This window comes from Arvicola amphibius, chromosome 9 (assembly GCF_903992535.2).
Source record: "Arvicola amphibius chromosome 9, mArvAmp1.2, whole genome shotgun sequence".
Lineage (NCBI taxonomy): Eukaryota > Metazoa > Chordata > Mammalia > Rodentia > Cricetidae > Arvicola > Arvicola amphibius.
In genome coordinates this window covers 116,006,405-116,027,396 of record NC_052055.2, presented here as the reverse complement: position 1 = coordinate 116,027,396, position 20,992 = coordinate 116,006,405, and the positions used below count along the sequence as shown (strand labels likewise).

General features: G+C 47.1%; 1 protein-coding gene across 4 annotated transcripts in view; it reads left to right on the top strand.

Moving 5' to 3' along the window:
* Dip2a (disco interacting protein 2 homolog A) overlaps window positions 1-20,992 on the top strand; it is an 80,589-nt gene that overhangs the window by 46,938 nt on the left and 12,659 nt on the right. For all 4 annotated transcript variants that reach the window (XM_038341987.2, XM_038341986.1, XM_038341985.2 and 1 more), the window contains 14 exons: window positions 588-652; window positions 802-895; window positions 2,118-2,237; window positions 3,494-3,608; window positions 4,865-5,004; window positions 8,672-8,808; window positions 9,806-9,886; window positions 10,527-10,654; window positions 14,390-14,504; window positions 16,113-16,314; window positions 17,051-17,160; window positions 17,237-17,317; window positions 18,610-18,733; window positions 20,801-20,922. In XM_038341987.2, the coding sequence (XP_038197915.1) occupies window positions 588-652; window positions 802-895; window positions 2,118-2,237; window positions 3,494-3,608; window positions 4,865-5,004; window positions 8,672-8,808; window positions 9,806-9,886; window positions 10,527-10,654; window positions 14,390-14,504; window positions 16,113-16,314; window positions 17,051-17,160; window positions 17,237-17,317; window positions 18,610-18,733; window positions 20,801-20,922 (1,634 nt within the window). The remainder of the gene's footprint in view (window positions 1-587; window positions 653-801; window positions 896-2,117; window positions 2,238-3,493; window positions 3,609-4,864; window positions 5,005-8,671; window positions 8,809-9,805; window positions 9,887-10,526; window positions 10,655-14,389; window positions 14,505-16,112; window positions 16,315-17,050; window positions 17,161-17,236; window positions 17,318-18,609; window positions 18,734-20,800; window positions 20,923-20,992) is intronic.

The following is a 20,992-nucleotide window of genomic DNA, read 5'->3' as shown; positions in this document are numbered from 1 at the left end:
AATAAAGTTAGAACTATAAAGCCAATACTATTAGTTCTTTAGACTTAGTGCTAATCATTTCCATCATGGCCTCTTAATTTGGCTCTTCAGCTAACAAGGACAGGGAGATTGTCATTCATAGCGCAACAATGTTTCTGGCTTGCATGCCATGGTTTTGTGCAAGGAAGACTGCAGGCTGTGGGTGTGAGAAGGGGGGATCTGGGTAGGAAGCTGAGAAATAAGAGTGCCCATGGCAGTTTGTTATCCTGCCTCTTGACTCTGAGAGGTGGCCACTCAGAATGGTGAAGTCACGCGATGACCTTTCTGTAGCTTCTCCTGTATGTAGTATGTACATAGTGTATGTAGTGTTCCTTGTGCTTTTGAACTGAAGATCGGCATGGTTCTCTCCCCCAGTCCAGAGCTGTGTTTCCAGTCGTCTGCACAGACAGTTTAGCTTGCTGTGAACTGGTGCATGGTGCCTGGAAGCGCCGTGTCTGTTTCCTTAAGCTCTGGTGTGCCTGTTATGCATTCCTCTTGGGACCGCTCTAGAAGTGGGCAGAACTTAAAAAGAGCTGTTCATCAGTTTAACTTTCTGTGTCCGCTTTCAGCTGAAACATTAACGAATGTGCTGGACTTCAAAAGGGATGCTGGTTTGTGGCATGGAGTCTTAACAGTGAGTGTTGTTTGCTAGTGACTGGGGTGGGAACAAGAGATGCGCCAAGCCCGTGAAATGCTGCCATGCCAGTTTGTTGGGTTTGGTTTGCTTGTCGTGGCACCAATGGATCCTGCCTTCCTCTGAGCCACCCCGTTTCTCTTTTGCAGAGTGTCATGAACAGGATGCACGTCATCAGCATCCCATACGCGCTGATGAAGGTCAACCCACTCTCCTGGATTCAGAAAGTGTGTTCCTACAAAGGTAGCAGAAAGCTTCCATTACTTGCCTCACGTTTCTTTAAAGAATCGTCTCTGAGCTAATCTTTAGTAATTAAGAAAACATGAAGGCAGCATACAGAACGGCAGGTGGGGGCTGGAGAGCCATCTTGGGATGTCTCTGTAGGCCATCCTGGTCCAGATCTGCTCAGAGCCTGGAAGCTGCTTGCAGTGGAGTAGCTGGGCTTGTCACTGGAAGGCCAGGAACTCCTAAGTTTATCCTTTGGAAGTTTCATTCACAGTTACATCAATATTCCTAGTCATATGATTTGAGATGGTTTTATTTATTTATTTTAAATATTTACTTATTTATTATGTATAATATTCTGTCTGTGTGTATGCCTGCAGGCCAGAAGAGGGCACCAGACCTCATTACAAATGGTTGTGAGCCACCATGTGGTTGCTGGGAATTGAACTCAGGACCTTTGGAAGAGCAGGCAATGCTCTTAACTGCTGAGCCATCTCTCCAGCCCTTGAGATGGTTTTAATGTGCAGTTTGAGCTTTTGAAGCCACCAGTAACAAGGCTGTTGTTGAAATGATACAGTCTATGACAGGCAGGATGGAGTGCATAGGAAGGCCACCTGTGATCCTGGGCCCCGTTATTCTCACCTTCCAGTGGTCTGGAGTCTCCCTGCACTAAGCAGAAGTTCCTGCTCATTGGTGACTGCACAACTCTAGCAGCCTTTGTTCCTGTCCAGTAGAGGTCAGCAGCTCCCCAGACTCTGACCTCCTGCACCCAGCCAGTGCTGGTGACACTACACACACTGCAGGCAAACCTCCAAACCAGCATTCCTACTGCAGAATGTCTTGCATCCTGTTTTCTGGAGGAAGACAGAACCTGGTTGAAGGGAGTGAGGTTTGCTGGGCTTTGCACTTCCTTGAGGCTGAATTAGTTCATTCAAATCCTGGCTCATTGGAGCCCAGCATAGTTATGAAGCCCAGAAAGGCTTCATCTAGCACCCGATAGGGGCAGGTGCAGACCCACAGCCCAGCATTAGGTGAAACTCATGGGATTCCATGGAAAAGAGGGAGGAAGGATTGTAGGAGCCAGAGGGGTCAGGGACACCACAAGAACACAGCCCACATAATCAACTAACCAGGGCTCACAGGTTCACAGAGACTGGGTAACAATCAGGGAGCTGTTTGGGTCTGACCTAGGGTGCCTGGCCTGTGACACAGAGACATGTGGACTCCCTTCTCTTTGTAGCCCGGGCCGCCCTGGTGAAGTCCCGAGATATGCATTGGTCCCTCTTGGCACAGCGAGGGCAGAGGGATGTCTGTCTGAGCTCTCTGCGCATGCTGATTGTGGCTGATGGCGCTAACCCCTGTGAGTAGACTGTGTGGCCTAGGGTGCCCTGATGGTGTTTGCTCCCATGGTTCTTGACTTCTAGGAGGACTTAGCAACCTGTTGACCGAAATTAAAGCTTTATCACCGCTTTGATAAGTGTCCTATAATGTCCTGTGACATGCTGCTTCTTGTTGATGACTCATTCATTGGTGGGTTTCATACATAATTATTAAGACACTAAATTTACAGGCAATTTTAATGCAGTTGACAAAACCTTTAATGAAAGTTATAGTTTTTAAGAGATCACAAAATTATGCTATAAATAGGGTCCCTGATTTGCTATGGTCCTCCTGAGCCTCCTGGCCTCTAGTGTTAGGCTCCTATTTGACTCTCAGCCCCAACTTTCTTTATGGGGAAGACCCGGCTCTTCTTTCATATGTCACTGACCAGCCCTGAGTCTTTCTGGGGGAATGCCTCAAGGCTGCTGCCTGAGCACTGAGGACCCTCCTGTGTGTAACAGTCTGAAGGGAGCTGCTTTTGTAGGTCTGGTGAGCTCTTAGGCCCAGGACTTCTAAGGCCCGTGTCAGGTGTCCCCTAGGAGAACCTCGAGTGACACTCGTTGAGCAAGAGTTTTCTTTTGCAGCACCAATCTGTTATCCCCATTCTTCTGTGTACCCCACCTTTCAGGAGAACAGAAGAGGCACACAGTACCCCTAAAAGCCTCTCGTTCTCTTGGTGCACACCTGAGACAAGCAAGGCATCTCCTTCCACACCCGTGGCCACTTATACCTGCTCAAACCCACAGCTGCCCCAGCTCCTGTTCGTCAGTCAGCTGCAGTCAGGGCTCACTTGAGCGCACCACTCCCTCCAGTGCTTTTGTTCTGGGGCCCGGTGTTAGCCCTGATAGCTTTGTCCTGTCCCTCTCTCTGCCCACATTCTTCCAGGTACCACAGAGCTAGCTCTCCCTTCATAGGCCTTAGCCCGCAGCTCAGGTGTTGGTCTGTTGGATGCTGTACCCAGTCTTGGTAGCACGGGACAATGTGTTCTCTTCTTTTCTTAGGAGATACCACTCTCCCTGAGGAATTGAAGCCCGGGGCCCCTATAGATGCCCTGTTTCCTTATATGTACCCTTGTGGGGAAAGGTTTATAATGAGACTCTAGGATCTTGTTAAAACAGGCCTGTGGGGCAGTACTCAGCATGGCTGCCAGGCCAGCCTGGTGCCCTGTAGACCTGTGCTCTTGCCTCACTGGTCCTGCAGTCACCTGTCTTGCTCCACCTCTGTTGCTTTACCCAGGGTCCATATCTTCCTGTGATGCCTTCCTCAACGTCTTCCAGTCCAGAGGTCTGAGGCCAGAGGTCATCTGCCCCTGTGCCAGTTCTCCCGAGGCACTAACAGTGGCCATCCGCAGGTAACCAAATTGCATGGTGTCTCTTGAGAACTCACATTTGAGTCTTAATGACAGAGTTGCCTATAGCCCCAAGTTTGTAATCGGTTTCTAACTATTGGGAATCCTGAAGAAGGACTTAACATCAGCCTTCCAGTCTCCCTCAGGTAGCAGAGCTAGATCCGTGCTGGGAGTTGGGTAGTGGCTTCCTGGAGTATGCTAATCTCTCAATGCTATTTTCCTTACACCTCTTCTCAGTCAAGATCCTGCTATTTCATGCCCGATCGATCATATGTAAAACGTTCTAACTGAGCCACAGTCTCTTGTTCTGAGAGCTTCTGCTGGCTGTGGAGGTCTGCTGGAGAGGGCCTTTAACATCCAGCCAGCCTGACCTGGAAGGCCCAAGCTGCCTTCACAGCTGTTCCCCTTGTGTCACACCTGACAGCTTGGAGTAGGGGCTATGAGGCTGCCCCGAGAGCCTCCCACTGCCACCCATAGCTAGTGTCCTAGTATCTGGGCCTCAGGTTCCTTCCTGCATTTCCTGAACATACCATGTTGTTCCCAGAACACAGCTAGGCACAAAGGCACTTTTTCTCCCATGATCATGAATCTCCTGTTCTTGCTGCCCTTGAGCACAATTCTATGGGCTTCAGGTCACATGATCACAGGAGAGGACATCTTCCATAGCTTTCTACCCTCAACTCTTTGCAATAGAATTGCCTTGGCTCTGGTCATGTATGCACTGTGCTCGTGATGTACAGGTAGTATGTGCTTACAAATACATAAGTTCCAAGAAACTGTAATTATAGTAATAGCATTAAAAGCAATATCTTTATCTTTCATAGACTGAATGGGCCGTGTCTTGGAAAGGGCGCCATCTGCTCTGGGAGGGTTGTTTTGTAGGTATGATGGAGCTAATCCAGATCTACACATGTGTAGTATCACAGCCCATTGCAGCACAGTGGCCACAACCGGCTAGTCTGCCCACCTGGCTACCCTAGGACTCCATGTGAAGGCCACAAGATAGCCAGATAGATGACCTGTCTCAGGGTCACATGGTGTCACTTGCTCTGTAGTCATGGGCCTGCCTCTAGTGAGAAGATATTGAGGTCGTACTGCAGAGAGAGTCACATGAGCTTCATGAGTCACACAGTTCCGACAGGTCCATACACAGCAGGTGCTTTATGAGGAATTGTACCTCAGCCGAGGCTGGCCCTCAGTGCCTTCTTCCTTGGCGCGATAGCCCTGGTCACAGGCATGCCTGTGCTCTTGTTCTCTAGGCCCCCAGACCTTGGAGGACCTCCTCCGAGAAAAGCTGTCCTGTCAATGAATGGCCTGAGCTATGGTGTCATCAGAGTCGACACTGAGGAGAAGCTGTCGGTCCTCACTGTTCAGGATGTTGGTCAAGTGATGCCTGGAGGTAAGAAACAGTCGGTATATCAACACCTTGCACCGACTGACACACAGCAAGAGCAGAAATGCACCCGGTCCGTTAGATTACCTACTGTCTGCCGAGCAGAGTCCTTCAGCCTCATGCCTTTTGGAGGCATTTAGTGCTCTGTAGTCTCTGTGGAGGTGCCTCAGAAAATCTGACGCTGTAAATGCCTGGATGATGAGGTCACCTGACTAGGTTGTGACAAGTACTTGTGGTGACAGGAGGTGTAGAAGCTTTCCAGAAATACCCGTGGGTTCCAAAAAGAAAACAAAAAAGCAACCCAGGTGCATCTTCCTGCTGCAAAAGCTGGTTCTCCTACTGGTTTGAGGCAGGGCAGTGAGGAGAGGTGTTGGGATGGCCCTCTCAAAGAAACTAAGCATCACTGAGGAATAGGGGCAGAGCCTGGCTCTCAGAAGCCGGGATGCCACTCATGCTGCCCTTAGGTTACTTCTCTGTGCAGCTTCTGGTAGCCGCCCTGCTCTCCCTCTTCCTCCCATGACCAGTGTCCTACTCCTCTGTCTGATGCCGCGATGACACATTCTGATCACAAGCAGCATCCAGGAGGGAAGGGTTCATCCGGTTTACACTTTCAGGCTACTGTCCGTCAGTGAGGGAAGTCAAGGCAGGAGCCTGCAGGAGCCTGAAGCAGAAACTGTACAGGAACTCTGATTGCTGGCCCATGTTTAACTAGTTTTTTTATGCGGCTCAGGACCACCTGCTGGAGGACTGGCACTGCCCACAGTGCTGTGGACCCTCCTACATCAACTAATAGTCTAGACGGTTTATCATACACATGTCCACAGGCCAGTCTGATACAGGCAGTTCCTCAGCTGGGGCTCCTCCGAGAGGACTCTAGGCTGTGTCAAGTTGGCAATGAAGGCTCATCAGGACACCCTGTTGTGACGTTCAGAGGTGGGGTGCTGTCTCATCCCTCATCACTCCCAACATCAGCTCTCTCCTCTTCTGCTAGAGGTAGATGTCCCCTGGCTGCCTGGCATCCTGGATTTGAACTTTTAACCTGTCTCATGGGTAGCCTTGGCGGCAGGTGCTACCTCCTGACACAGAGGATCCAGGTAGACTGGCCCCTGGGTGTAGGCAGAGTTCTGATTGGAGTGAACATAGACGTTTAAATTATCATCTTTAGTTCCAGCTTTTAACTAGTGTGGGCTGTATTTCTTCCTGTAATTCCACTCCTTCATAGAAAACTTGAATCTGTGGTTAAACATGTCCTAAAGCATGGTAGCTGACAAAGGTAATCTCAGCACTTAGGAGGCTGAAGCAGAGGAATCTTGTGTTTGAGGTCTGCCTGGGCTACATAGTGAAGCTACATAGTGGGCTACATAGTGAATAAAATCTCAGAGACTGAAATTGGGGTTCAGCCTAAAGACCCAAAAAACAAAGCAGCCAGCCACTGGCTCTTACCTTGCCCTCAGTCCAAAATTGACCATCCTGCCTCCAGGAATCTCAGGATGAGGCTGTGTCTGAGAGGTGTCTCCTCCCATTTTTTTAATCCTCTCTAGTTCTGGGATTAAAGGTGTGCACCACTGGAATTAAAGGCATGCACTGCCCGGTTTCTATGGCAACTAGTATGGCTACTGGGATTAAAGGTGTGTGTTACCAATGCCTGGTAAAGCTGACCAGTGGGGCTGTTTTACTCTCAGATCTTCAGGCAAACTTTAGATATTAAAATACAATAGAAATGCCATTACAACATAGTAAGACCTTGCCTCAACAACAACAAAACAATAAAATCAAAACAGAGAATACAGTAATATTTTACTTATTATTCTAAAGTAGGTTGTAAATTGTGAGTGGTATTTATTTTGTGTCACCTTAGTATGTGGAGGAGGATACATGTGTATGCTGGCTTGTGCACATGTATGTGCATGTGCACATGGGGCCTGAGGACTGCCTCCAGTGGTGTTTCTTAGGCACTGTAAACATTAGAGATAGGGCCTCATTGGCCTGCACTTCTCTGATTAGACAAGCCTCAACGACCTGCCTGTCTCTGTCTCCCCATGCATGGCTTTAAGCATGGGTTCTGGGGATTTAACTCAGTCCCCATGTTTACGTGGCATTCACTTTACGAACAGCCATCGCCCCCTCCTTGGTGCTTACTTTGAATACATAAGAGTATTCAGAGTTCTGCCCATTTTCCTTTATTGCTCTAATACATGCAAACCTGTCTCATGTCTGTTGACTGCCCAGTCATATATCTATATACACATATACACTGCCCAGTCATATGCACACACTCCCATACATCTGTACCTGTGCTGCCAGGTGTTCATTTGTGCATGTGCTTGTCAGATGTGTCTACGCGATACCGTTCCTGGGGAAACATGAACCAACACCTACTCACCTCAGATACGGAACCATAACAGACCAAGGGAAGGACACCACCAAAGTCCAGCTTAGTGGACCGGTGAGATTTATTGGGGTTAGTTACAGGAGCAGAAACGACTCAGAGACTGCTATACCACTGAAAGCCAACCCCAGCGTAGATGACCACTCACAAAGACTGAAAACCTGCCGGCAGGCTGGCGAGCAACTTGTTCAGGCAGCTCAGCTGCTCTAAGCCTCTTCTAGGCAGCTCGTCTTGTCTGAGAGTGTGTTTCTGAGCCCCTGCAGGGTTACATATATGCTTTGGGAGGAAAAGGCCTGGTGAATCTGGTGAGTTTCAGGGATTTTCTGAAGCTTTTGAGTTGTTGACTTCCTGGCTTTCATAGCGTTTCCTTGCAGGATGGAATGCTTGCTTCACTTCCCCTTAAAGCATCTTGTGTCTTAACAAGCTTCAGTCCAAGGCAGACGTTTTACCTCTGACAAAATCACCACACAGTGAATGTTTGTGCCTGCTCTTCCTAGGCTATTCCTGGGATTTGGGTCCTTGTGCAGCATTTGGCTGTTGCTTAGTTGAACGGGCTTATGAGCATAGTCAAACCCAGTGTGTCTTATACCTTATACACTGATGCTGCCCTGGGTTGGCCTCCTGGCGTTCATCCTTACCACAGTATCAAGTGGATGTGTGGTAATTTGCATCATTTTGTGACCTTGAAACACTCTTTGTGCACATCTGAGAGTGTTACTGTGGGGCTGAAAAACAAATACTCATCTCCCTGTACTTGGGGAAATGAGATTCTGTTGGTCAAGAGCGTATTGCATAGATGTAGTTTACTTTTTAATCATCGCTGAGCCTTCCTCCAGCCTGCATGCCTGTGTGTCTGTCTGTCTAATGCTGGCAGTGGACCCCAGGACATCTTACATTCTAGGCAAGCATGCTACCACTGAGTTATAGCCATAACCCTCACATTGCTTATAACGAGTACTTAATTAGTATTGTCCATGTCATGACGCTCCTTATAAGGATTTGCTGTACATATAATGTCTTGTTTATATAACGTTAAATATAGTAGCAATGCCAGGCATGGTGGTGAGCATCTTTTATCCCATCACTTGGGAGATAGAGACAGGTGAGTCTCTGCGTTCCAGGCCAACTTGGTCTACCTAGAGAGTTCTAGGCCAGCTAGATCCTCATAGTGTCAAAAACAAAACAAAACAAACAAAAACACCCACAAATACATGACCAAGTAAACCTTTGCAAATGATCTATTTAAATATACCCTAATGATTTTGAATTGTTTTCTCTGTTTAGCTAGTGCGTGTGTTGTGAAGGTAGATGGCATCCCTTACCTTTGTAAAACTGATGAAATTGGAGAAATCTGTGTCAATTCTGTTGCAACTGGGACAGCATATTATGGATTGCTTGGAATCACAAAGAATGTCTTTGAGGTTTGTATCCTTTTCCTAATCTTTATCTTGAAATCAAATCCCATGAGTGTTGATGGGCCCAAGGGTACAGGTGGAGAGCCTACAAACCGCTGTGGGGACCCAGAGCGATTCCTGTGCCATCAAGAAGGTCTTATTAGGACCTCAGTTGGGTTCACATTATGATCCTTGTTATTCATAATATGCCTTAGAAGGACGGGTCCTGCTTAGGTGTTATATCCACTCAGTAGGGCAGTCAAGATGAGAAAATGTGTTGCGGAGACCAGGTGCCCTGGGAGTCTTTTTTTTCTATAGAACATTAAACCCTGGGCCGCAGGCACTTTGTGGTATTTGAAATGACTAATGAGATGACCAAGGTAGTGCCATTTGGTCCTAACTCTATTTTTTTTTTCCAGACAGGGTTTCTCTGTAGCTTTTTGGAACCTGTCCTGGAACTAGCTCTTGTAGACTAGGTTGGCCTTGAACTCACAGAGATCCGCCTGCCTCTGCCTCCCAAGTGCTGGGTTTAAAGGTGTGCACCACCACTGCCCAGCTCTAATATTTTGTACCTGTTTGGGCAGTTTCCAGCCTTCCACTGACCAATAGCCACATCTACCTTGGCAGTGCTTTTGGAACTGTCCGTGGCCCAGACTGTGGTCCAGATGTATTAACCAAAACAATTAATGTTTGTGCAAGCCATAAAATTAAAATAACTAACACACAGTGTAAATAAGAAATAGTTGTCCTGTAGTGTTTGGAAAATGCTGCCAAGCTCTGCAAGCAGCCAGACACTACCAGGCTGCTCTAGCTCCCTCACTGATACCTTCCCCCTTGAGCACTGATGGAATTGTGGGTTTTGTCCTTAAACCCTGCACCCTCAGGCTTCATCACCTAGAGACGTTTTGAAGGCACGTGCCTACTCTTGGTCTGGCCATTGCTGAGTTCTACTGCTTGCCCCCCTTACCTTTCTGGTAATCACTGAGTTGTCTGCTGCCTAATGCCCTCTTTTGCCTTCTGGCAGACCGTCCCAGTCACTGCAGATGGAGTCCCCGTGTCTGACCGGCCTTTCACCAGGACGGGTCTTCTGGGATTCATTGGGCCTGTGAGTATGACCTGTACCTGTCCATCAGCCGAGAGTGCTAGTGGAGAGCAGGAAGACTTCACTGCAAATGTCCTCTTGTCCCTGACGCCCTCGGTTCTCTGCGGCCACCCTTACCCATTCCTCACCTGCATGCCGTGATTCTTCAGCTACGGGCGCTTCCATTTTTATCATTTTCTTCCAGTTTTGATGTTTTAAATAAGTTAAAATGAATATATTCTGTGGCATCTTGGCCCACCTTTTCTCGGGTAGATGATTTTCTTTATCCTTCCCCAGAAACATTGGCTGTCACAGCTTAGGGAGGGACGTGCTCCCTTGGTGGGTGTCTGCAGTCCAGGACTGCTTCATATCGGTGGCATAATATGGTCCTGTCTGTAGCTGCAGCTAGCTCACAGGCCACTCGATACACCGGGATCCTTGCCTTGCTGTAGTCTTGGGCCTTCACGTACTTGCCCACAGCTCTCTCGCACTCCGCCTTGACCCCCTTTCCCATCTTTCAGTACCACCCTAACCCACATAATCTGTTCCACCTGACCAAATCATGAAGTCATTCACTTTTTTTTTTTAAATCCTGTGTGAGGTGCTGGATTCTTTGTCCTATCAAAGATCCTTCTCCTGAGGCCTGACCACACCCTTTTCTCAGGATAACCTGGTCTTCGTCGTGGGCAAGCTGGACGGGCTGATGGTTGTAGGCATGCGCAGACATAATGCAGATGACGTTGTAGCCACTGCCCTGGCCGTGGAGCCCATGAAGTTTGTCTACAGAGGCAGGTGATGCACTGTAGACCCTGCACCTGGGTCGCAGATTTCTTCTGTACCTAAAATCTGGGAAGTCTCTGTAGGAGAGAAAAGCCAGTAAACCTGAATTTGCGAAATTTAAAAATTTATGTTTATCAGAAAAGTTACCCAAAGAAAGAGAAAAATATTTGCATTAATGATAGTGGAGTTAAATGTCTTTATTTTAAAGAGTTTCTTCAGTTCTTTAAGAGAGTAAAGTCTGGGGCTGGAGAGATGGCTCAGTGGTTAAGAGCACTGGCTGCTCTTCTAGAGGACCTGTGTTCAGTTCCAGCACCCACTAGGAAGGTGTAATTCCAGTTCAAGGGCATCTAACACCCTGTCTGGCCTCCTCTGGCACCAGGAACACACATGGTACATAGATATATATGTGGGCAAAACATCCATATAGAACAAATAAATTAATTAAAATTTCAAAAAGAGGCTGGGCACTGGTGGCGCACGTCTTTAATCACAGTTTTCAGGAGGTAAAGGCAGGCGGATCTCTGAGTTAGAGGCCAGATTGGTCTACAGAGTAAGTTCCAGGACAGCCAGGGCAGCAGAAAAACCCTCTCTCGAAAAACAAAACAAAAAAAGTTATTTTTCAAAAAGAGAGTAAGGTCCAAATACATGATTGGGTAAAAGGACAAAGGGATCCCAGCTGCTAGCACTGAGTAGATTCTAGCTTCCTCATTGTCTCATAAACGCTGATTAAAAAGAGCAGTGCCACTGTGTGAACTTCTGCGGGCAAATTCTGTTCTCTAATGAGGTTTTGGGAGACACAGCATAGTCATTGCTTCTATAATAAAATCTCCTCAGCTTTTCTGTGTCGTTAAGCAAAGACCTTAGAGACTCTCATGTCTGTTGAGCAGACGACCTGTACCTCTGGGCCTGTGACTTCATGGGGAAAGGGCTGAGAAGGGATTTTTGTCTAGCTCTTCCCAACCCCTGAGTTCTTTGTTCTAGTGGAAACTCTTTCCTTTAGGTCTGTACAGTCAACTGCCTTTAAAGTTTTATTCTTCTCCAAAGGGTGTGTGTCTGCCACCCGCCCCTTTTATAACTTTAGTTAAGTGTACCTATAAGCCAGGCCAGGCCCTGCCTTTGAACATCCACTAAAGAAATAATCATGGAGTCATACCAAGCAAGCAAAAGGTGGTAGTAATCTGGGGCACACATGCCTTGCTAAGGGTTTGTCCCCTGAAGCAGAAGCTCAGGTGCCAGAGGTAGAGGTGTCCCTGGGAATTCTCGTTGGGGATGTATCCTCCTTAGCTCTGAATGAGCTGCGGAGACTGCTTCTTCACATCTTGCTGTGCCTGAGGAAGTACCTTGATAAGGTCAGGCCAGCCCAAGTGACTTACTGATGAGGGGTGATTTTGTTCTGCAGACAGGGTAGCCTGCCTATCCCTTCCTGGGACCTGAGGAATACAGGCACCCCAATGAATGAACATTATGAATAATGTAAAAAAATCAGGTTAAGAAACTGCTCCAGAATAAAGAAATAGAGAGTTGAAAGGAATAAGGAAAAGGGGAGGAGAGCGGAAGGGAATCCAGTTGGCAGCTCAGGAGGAGGGCGCACATGGAGCTGGAGAACTGTCTGCAGGATTGGGAAGCTGGCACCCTGTAGATGCCAGCCCAGCTGTTCTTACTTGGTAAGCTATGGGGATACCGAACAGAAGGTGACAGACTCCCAACCGTCCCGGAACTGATCGCTAGGGTGGTAAAGCAATGTTTTCCAAAGTTCTAAACTAAATTGTATGCCTATGATAAATGCCATGACCAAAACAACCTGGGGAACAAATGGTTTATCTCATCCTACACCTTACAGTTCATCACAGAGGAAAGTCAGGGCAAGAGCACAAGGAAGAGACCTGGGGGCAGGAGCTGAAGCAGAGAGCACAGAGGAACACTGCCTACAGGCTTGCTGTGTATGTCAGGCTCAGCTTGCTCTTTAATATAGCCCAGGACCACATGCCTAGGGATGGTTCCACCCACAATGGGCTGGACCTTCTCACATCAGTCATTAATCAAGAAAATGTTCAACAGACTAGCTTTCAAGCCAATCTGGTAGAGACATTTTCTCAGTCAAGGTTCCCTCTTCCCAGATAACTCTAGCCTGTAACAAGTTGACAAAAAGCCAAACAGCACAGTGCCTATCTGTATTGTCCCTTAACTTGTGGGGTCCAAGGCAGATGGGTTTCAGAAGTTTTGTCACAATAAATTCTGTACTGAAAAACTTAGACAGCACATTCGGGAAGTGAATCTGGGAATGCTGTACGAATGGCGCAAAGACAAAACTGAGAAAAGCTTCCTGGGTGATATAATATGGTAGTAGGGGTATATGTCATGTTACAGAATATGTGGGCATACTAGCTTTAGGAGAAGATAAGAAAACGTATGTATTTAAAGAGTTCTGTATTTATACAAGGATCTCCTGAACACTAATTATCATAACATTATAAAAACTAAAGCCTTTAAGTCATTGTTATTCTAATAACCCTGTTATAATTAACTAAAGGAAATGATTAAAAGAAAGCGTATATCTGTGATGACGCAGAATTAGAGCGGTAGACATTCTAGTACAAGGGCTGTGGTGGGGAAACACAACTTCTTAGCTTTGATGGGGAAAAATAGAGATAGCCTTGCTAGTCCAAACAGTAAGGAAGGTGCTGTGCACACATGGGCAAATACATACACAAACAAAAAAACAGCACATGTGCATGTGAACACACATGCACACAAACACAAGAAAGGAAGGAGGGAAAGGGAGGAAGAGAGTTCAGTCCTGGAGCCTCCATGGTGCACAGCGAGAACTGGCCCCTGAAAGTTTTCCTCTGACCGTACAAGTGCTGCCAGATGCCATGCTGTAGGAAAACAGACAAAATGCAGGGTTTAGAACATATTTTTAAACTGATTTATTTGTATTTTATGTGCATGGGTATTTTTGCATGTGTGCCTGTGTACGATATGTGTGCCTGGTGCCCACAGAGTCCAGAAAAGGTCATCCAATCCCCTGGGACTGGAGTTACAGATCACTGGCTGCCATGTAGTTGCATAGCATCAAACCCGGGGCTTCTGGAAGAACTGCCAGGACTCAACCTCTGAGCCATCTCTTTGGTCCTTAGGGTGGAAAAAATAAATGGAAGAGGACGTATTGAAATCTGTAAAGTTAGGTAGTAGAAACAAATCCAAATAGATCAGTCACAATTAATGTTAATTCATTATTGAAGGATTTGATCTTTTGTTTACAAAGGAAACCTTTTAAAGAGTTGTTCACAAGGAAATGGTACATTAACATTAGAATTAAGAAAATTTCCCCTTCACAGGAAGACTCGTGTCTTGTCCTAGTCCAGCCTTACCAGGAGAGGAAGTGCCTAGCCCCACTGCAGCTTGTCAGGCCAAGGCAATTGGTCTATCCAGGGAAGAAATGGAGGAGGAGGAGTGGACTGGGGAAGGGGAGGTGGTAGGGACTGGAAGGAGCGGAGGGAGGGGAAACTGCAGTCAGGATGTAAAACAAAAAATAAGTAAATACAAAGAAGAGAAATATTTAAATATTTGTGCTTAGTACTGCAGTCTCTTTGCTTTGTGAGCTGAAACTGTAATCCTGGAGCCCAGGGCGGCAGGTCGTGCTGTGCGTTTGCAGTAAGTCACTCGTTGGGCAGCGCTTGGCGTCTTCTGTCTTCGGTGCAGCTCTGACTGCACCGGTATAGCCACCTGACCTTCGTCTTCCCTCAGGATTGCCGTGTTCTCCGTGACTGTGCTGCACGATGACCGGATTGTCTTGGTGGCTGAACAGCGGCCTGACGCTTCGGAGGAAGACAGCTTCCAATGGATGAGCCGTGTGCTACAGGTGGGTTTGCCGGGATGGTCGCTATTCTCAGCATGTGGAGACGCATGGATGACAGTTAAAAGGGAACCAGATGCATATGCCGTGGAAGTCAGAGAGGCCGGGCTTTGTTTTGTTATACAGCAGTTCAGATTCGTCAAGTGTAAACAAAATATAGCGGCCCCACACTCCCATCACTCTTCTCTCTGTGTACGGGTTGTCAGAAATACCGCTAACACATCTTAAAACTAACGGTTCAGATTTCCCCACCTATCTGATGGTTACTAGGTTTGACACAGTCACAACTGGTAGGGACAAGGCCTTTTTAGTCCTGTAAATGCCCCTGTCATTTTTGTGGCAATTTTGAGGAAAATAGGTTATGGGGTGGTGTTTCCTCAGTCTGGCTTGACCATGCATTTGTAGTCATGTCTTGTGTCTTGGGTCAGTGGATCCAGAGGCTTGATTGGAATAGGCTTGTTTTCTGGCAAGCCTCCTGTTGAAGGTGGTTCAGGGAGCCTGGGGCCCCCCTTTTTTGCACTCATGTCCTACACTTGTGATTTGTTGATCTTGTAGTCTGTGACTTTTCCATCCATCCTTCTTCATCATTAACCAGAACGTACAGGAAGGAAAGATGGTGAATGGGTTTCAGACGAGTGAATGCTTTGGGGGCGATCCCTGAGCTGACTTGTTTCGTCATGAACGAATGGGTTTCAATGTGTTGTAGCTGTTACCAGTCAGAGGTCAAGGGGAGCCTCTTGACCCAGCCTGCGCTCTCTGAGGCCGCAGCAGGATCAGTTAGGCCAGGCACAGGGTACCTGTCCTGTGCAGTCTTGAGTGGGTTGTTGGAGGCCACTGTCTGAACCTGACCTGACTAGTTGTCACTTAGACATCACCCTGGGCCTTTTTCAGAAGACAGAGTAGAAGGTGGTTATCTGTCAGCTTGTTTGTAAGATTCTCTGCTTTCTGAGCTTATGCTGAGAGTTCTTATTCAAACTCAAGACCATACGGGTTTCTCTTAAGCCGCTGTCCTGTCAGTGTGGTGGCTAACAGCCAGGCGGTGTCACTCGGTGACTTCTGGCCCCTGGCCCCAGAGTCTCACAAGTTTGGTGTCCATGCTGACCAGGATGGGAGAGCCGGGAACAGCTCACATGGTTCTTCTCCCTGGGGATCAACTATCAGGACTGTTTAAAGCCATATTAAACTGAGCCTCTGAACTATGCTGCTAGCTAAATTCTGATTGAGTACATTCTCTTTCCTTTCAGTTACAGGGATTCCTTTTTATACATAAGTTGGTTGTGGCTGAAATATAAACATAATTCCAAGTTCAGGATGTCGAGCTTCTGTTATCTTTGGTTCTCCTCTGCCCAGCTAGAGGCCTCACTATGCTTTTGTAGCAGCTGAGCTTTGTATTTTTAGTAAAAACAGTTACATAGGCTTATGTGTTTGTGTGAAAACTCTGTGTGTCTTAGGGTAGAAATAGGCACACTCTCCATCTTCTTTGCTTCATGAGATGTCTCAAGGGTGCTCTACCTCCTGGACCTCTGCACCTCAGTGTTCTGTGGTGTGGTGTCCCCTTCCAGCTCTCCCCGCCCTGGCTGGCAGCATGTGCTCAGCAGTGTTCTTGCCTTCCAGGCCATTGACAGCATCCACCAGGTGGGTGTGTACTGTTTGGCCCTGGTTCCTGCCAACACCTTGCCCAAGGCTCCTCTCGGAGGAATTCATATTTCTGAAACCAAGCAGCGTTTTCTAGAAGGGATGCTACACCCTTGTAATGTGTTGATGTGCCCTCACACCTGTGTGACCAACCTTCCCAAGCCGCGCCAGAAGCAGCCAGGTTAGTTATATCTGATAATAAGATTGTCTGGCCTTAGAATTGATGTTGACTGCAGTCCTGGCTAGGGGTACAGCCATACTGGATCTTACAATAGTAAGTACCCACCTCTTTGGGCCTGGGGTTAAGGATGGGGTAGGTATGCACCAGCTCTTAGTTCACAGAAGTGGATGTTGCTGGTGCACCTGCCTGATGGTTCTAGCTGCCTGATAGGAACCAGTTTTAATGGTAAATTCAAGGGTGGCTTCTTGGAGGTAGAAACGATATCTATAAGCAGACATGGGCTCTGGAATCCAAGGAGCCACTTGTCACCATGAGGTTGCTTGAATGGAAGTTTCTCAAAGGTCAGTTTCCTGTGTCTTTAACACAAAACTAAGTGTAAAGGCCAGTTTAACTATTATACTCAGTTTGTCATTGCTTTGGTTCTATAAATAGGAAAAGCTAACCTTTACTGATTATTGACCATATAAAATATCAGTAAGTATAACACACTTCAAGAATTCTGATTTATACATAAAATATAGTAAAGCAATAAAAAGCTGATTATTTGGTTAGCATCTCAAGAAATGTTATATAATATAGTTTGTATTTAAGAATGATCTAAATACTTACATTTTAATAAAAGAGTTAAATACCCAATTCAGGTATGTTTCAAAATAACAAGTGTTATATATAACCAATGCCATGTGACAGTTATGGATTAGAAGTTCCCACCTTGTCTTTTGGAATTTGTTTGTAGAGGTTGGACCAGCCTCAATGATTGTTGGGAACTTGGTTGCTGGAAAAAGGATTGCACAGGCCTCTGGGAGAGAGCTGGCCCACCTGGAGGATAGTGACCAGGCTCGGAAGGTACTGGGCAGCTCCCGGGGAGGGACGGGTGCTATCCAGGATACTGTGAAGGTGCTGAACCATTCTCTCTGTGCAGTTCCTGTTCCTGGCGGATGTGCTGCAGTGGCGAGCCCATACCACACCTGACCACCCACTGTTCTTGCTGCTGAATGCCAAGGTAAGTGCAGGACTTTGGGGGTCTTTCCAGTTTGTCATTTCCAAGTGTTCTTAATTTTTGTTGGGACAATAGAATGCTATTAGATTTTGGGCCCTTCTGTGGCATTGTTCTCTCTGCCTGTTAACTTTTTTTTGTGGAGACCCGTGCTTTGTGCGGTTGACACAAAGTCCTTCTGTTGATTTTGTATTTATCTGGAAAGTTCTTGTCGGCTCTCTTTTTTTATTAGGAACTGTATCTGTTTAAATTCTCAGGTTTATGAACTAAAAGGAAATGTTTATGTGGTAAAACTTATGCATTCAGGCTTTGTACATTTGCTTAGATCTTTGAAATGACAAACACTATTTGCTGCTCCAAACTGTTTCCGCTTTGTGGCTGAGAAATCACTGTCATGTGGCCTGCAAGCCTGTTAATGCTCTACACCACACTCAGAATGTCTGGAATCCAGAGGGGATTCTGTAAGACTCCCATGGCAAGGTTACAGAAACAAGCATTGGAAAGACCCTGTGTGACTCCCCTGCCAGCTTCATCAAACATGCTTTAAGAGACCTCGATTTTTGTCACAAAGGACAGGTCCCACGATCTCAGAAAATGCAAGCTCGACCCTGGTACTCTTTGCTCACTCAGAGATTCACTTTTTTATTTGATTTTATCTGGTAGGCTCTTGGTATATATGCCAGGTTGGCCTTCAACTCTTCACCTTCCTTTCTCAGCTTCAAGTGCAGGCACAGTCATTCAGAGCACTTACTGACGCCCACTGTGTTCAAACAATAGACAGTCTTCCTGCTAAAAACTCAGGTTTCTTATGTGAGAGGCTGTCTTGCTTCCTGGTGTCTCAATAAACTTCCATCTGATAGTTGAATTCTAAGTCATGCTGACAGATAGTGATTGTCAGACAAAGATGTCATCAGCTTGTGGGGAGAGCCTCTGGGTCAGTGGAGAGAGTGGAAGTGCTGGGCGCTGGCTCTGGACAGGCACAGGGGGCAACGTCCTGCAGGCTCTGAGTGGGGAAGCCAGTGAGACAGATCTCAGGGAAAGGATTCAGGATTCAGATGGGTTCCAGGTGTGGGTATTCTGACTTTATACAGTCTTTGGCTCTGGCAGGTACCAGTGAAGTGTTTACCCAACCCTCTGCTACAAGCATCTGTAATACAGACCCCAGCATTGCCTAGCATTGGCGTAATTTGGTTGCTGAGCACAGGAACCCAGTGTGCAGAAGGATGCACACAGGTTCCAGAGCAGACACTCTCCTACCTGAAGACATCAGCACACCGGTGTACTTGATTCTTCTCCAGGGCACAGTCACCAGCACTGCAACCTGTATCCAGCTGCACAAAAGGGCCGAGAGAGTGGCTGCTGCTCTCATGGAGAAGGGGCGACTGGATGCTGGGGACCACGTGGCTTTGGTCTATCCCCCAGGTAAATGCACGCCCAAGACCCTCTCCTGGCCTTTGGAAATGGAGAACCCTTCGGGTGGGGCCTCTGTTCCTAGTGGTCTTGGTAGCGTTTTTGCTGTCAGGGTGGCAGGTGCTCAGGCTTATCCTGTGTGTCTTCCTCTAGAGCTGGATTCTCACCCTTCCAGGCACAACATCTTAGAACAAGGAGTGGGGTGAGGGGCAGCCATTGCTGCTGGCTACTCTGAGCAGAGCTAGAATTTGAAGTATAGTTGTGTTTTTTGGAGAGCTGCTGGTTCATATTGTCCCTTCCAACTAAGTTCAAACTGGAGAGTTTCCCTAACCCTTTCCTCTAAGATGGTTTTCCCTCTGATTCTTGAGGGCAGCGGTTCTCAGCCTTCCTGATGCTGTGGCCCCTTAATACAGTCCTTCATGTTGTGCTGGCCCCAGCCACAAGATTATTTTCATTGTTACTGCATAGTTATAATTTTCCTACTGGTATGAATCATGATGTAAATATGATTCTGATATGCAGTAGATCTGATATGTGACCCCTGTGAAAAGGTCATTCAACCCCAGAAGGGTTGAGATGCACAGGTGGAGAGCCACTGCTTTAGGACATAACAAGGTTGGAACGTCCTACTACTACACATTTTTTTTTTTGGCATCCTTCATTATGCAGCATTCTCAAAATAATTATGACAGTACCTCAGGCAACTTGGTGAATTTTTTTAAAGAACAAGTTGAACTTTTAGGCATGTGTTCACTCACTCCCCCAACCACTTTTTTCATGGTGCTAAGGAGTGGAGCCAGGACCTTGTACACGCTGGGCAAGTGCTCTGTCTCACCCTCTTATTAGGGCTGCGGCAGATGGCAGATGCCATTCTCAGACGGTGGCTGCCACAACTTCATTCTCCCTTCACATTGTCCCATGCTTATGGTCCTATACTAGCCATATATGTGTTCCCCTTAGCACATCTGTCTCAGTGCCGGGGAACTCCCTCCCTGGAGAATCCCCAGGGAGCTGTGTGGGATCAGTACTCACTTTATGCTACATGGAAACCCCTGGCATGTGTGATCGTTACTGTCTTCACGCCCTGCTCCGTTGTTCCCAGCATAACAAATGCAATGCCGTCTCCACCTGGACCAGTCATTTCTCTAGTGGGTGGAAACCTCTTGCTGCATTTGCCTTTGTGACGAATGAATGCTTTTCCTTGTCGTCAGAGTCTAGTGTGTGGGCAGTGAGCGTTGGTTCTTCCTGCTCAGTGATCTTTCTGAGTGTGAGTCTTCGTGCCTTTTAATTCAGGAAAAGTTTCTTGACTCATCATCTTCCCGCTGTGCTTTCTGATCCCTCGCTTTCCTTCTGTACTTCTGCTCCTTCCATCTGTGTGTCTTTATCTGCCTTTAGTAACTGACATTTCCTCTTCTCTTATCTCCTTCCCACTCAAGTTTTAAATGTCATCTTTATCTTTTATCTTAAGACTTTGTTGCCTTGTGCTCCTTCAACCTGCATCTTTATCTTGAAATGAATTCTTAAAATTTCTAGTCATGTCTGATTTTTTAAAAAATTCTTGTTTCTATTAATATCACTTTCTAATGCATTTTAGTATGTTTTGAGATAGACTGTTAAGCTATCCTAGGTATCTGAAGGAATGGCTCCCCTTGCTGTGGCTCCACTGCAAGCAGTTTGTCTCAAAGGTTGTCCTCCCAGGTCTGTGTATGCAGACTTGTCCAGCCCTTCTAAGTCCTGGGTCTGCTGGGCCAAAGGTCTACTGCTGCTGTACAGGGCAAGGACCTTCCTACTGCAGTATGCGAGCTCCTGTTGTGTCCCCAGCCCCACATGCTCATGGGCCCTCCGGAGAACCCCTCTTGGGGTGTCGGGTTGCCCTCCTTTCTGAACATACTATCAGTGCTAAGTTTGGTGAACTCCAACCTTATCCTTTGGAGTTAACTGTGTCTGTGTCAAAAGGAAAACACGCCTACTTGTCCCTTTTCTGTCTGTGGACAAATATTCTAGGTTATCCTCATCAGGCCTGAAATTGTATACCTACCCTTTGGGACCCAGTGTTGACCATGTGTTCTGTCTCCCCAGGGGTTGATCTTATCGCTGCATTCTATGGCTGCCTGTACTGTGGCTGTGTGCCTGTCACTGTGCGACCCCCACACCCCCAGAACCTTGGCACTACCTTGCCCACTGTGAAGATGATTGTTGAGGTATGTTCTCTCTTCTGGAAGGCCATGTCCTCTTGGGCAGGGTCATGGCGGTTGTCATGCATGTTCTTCT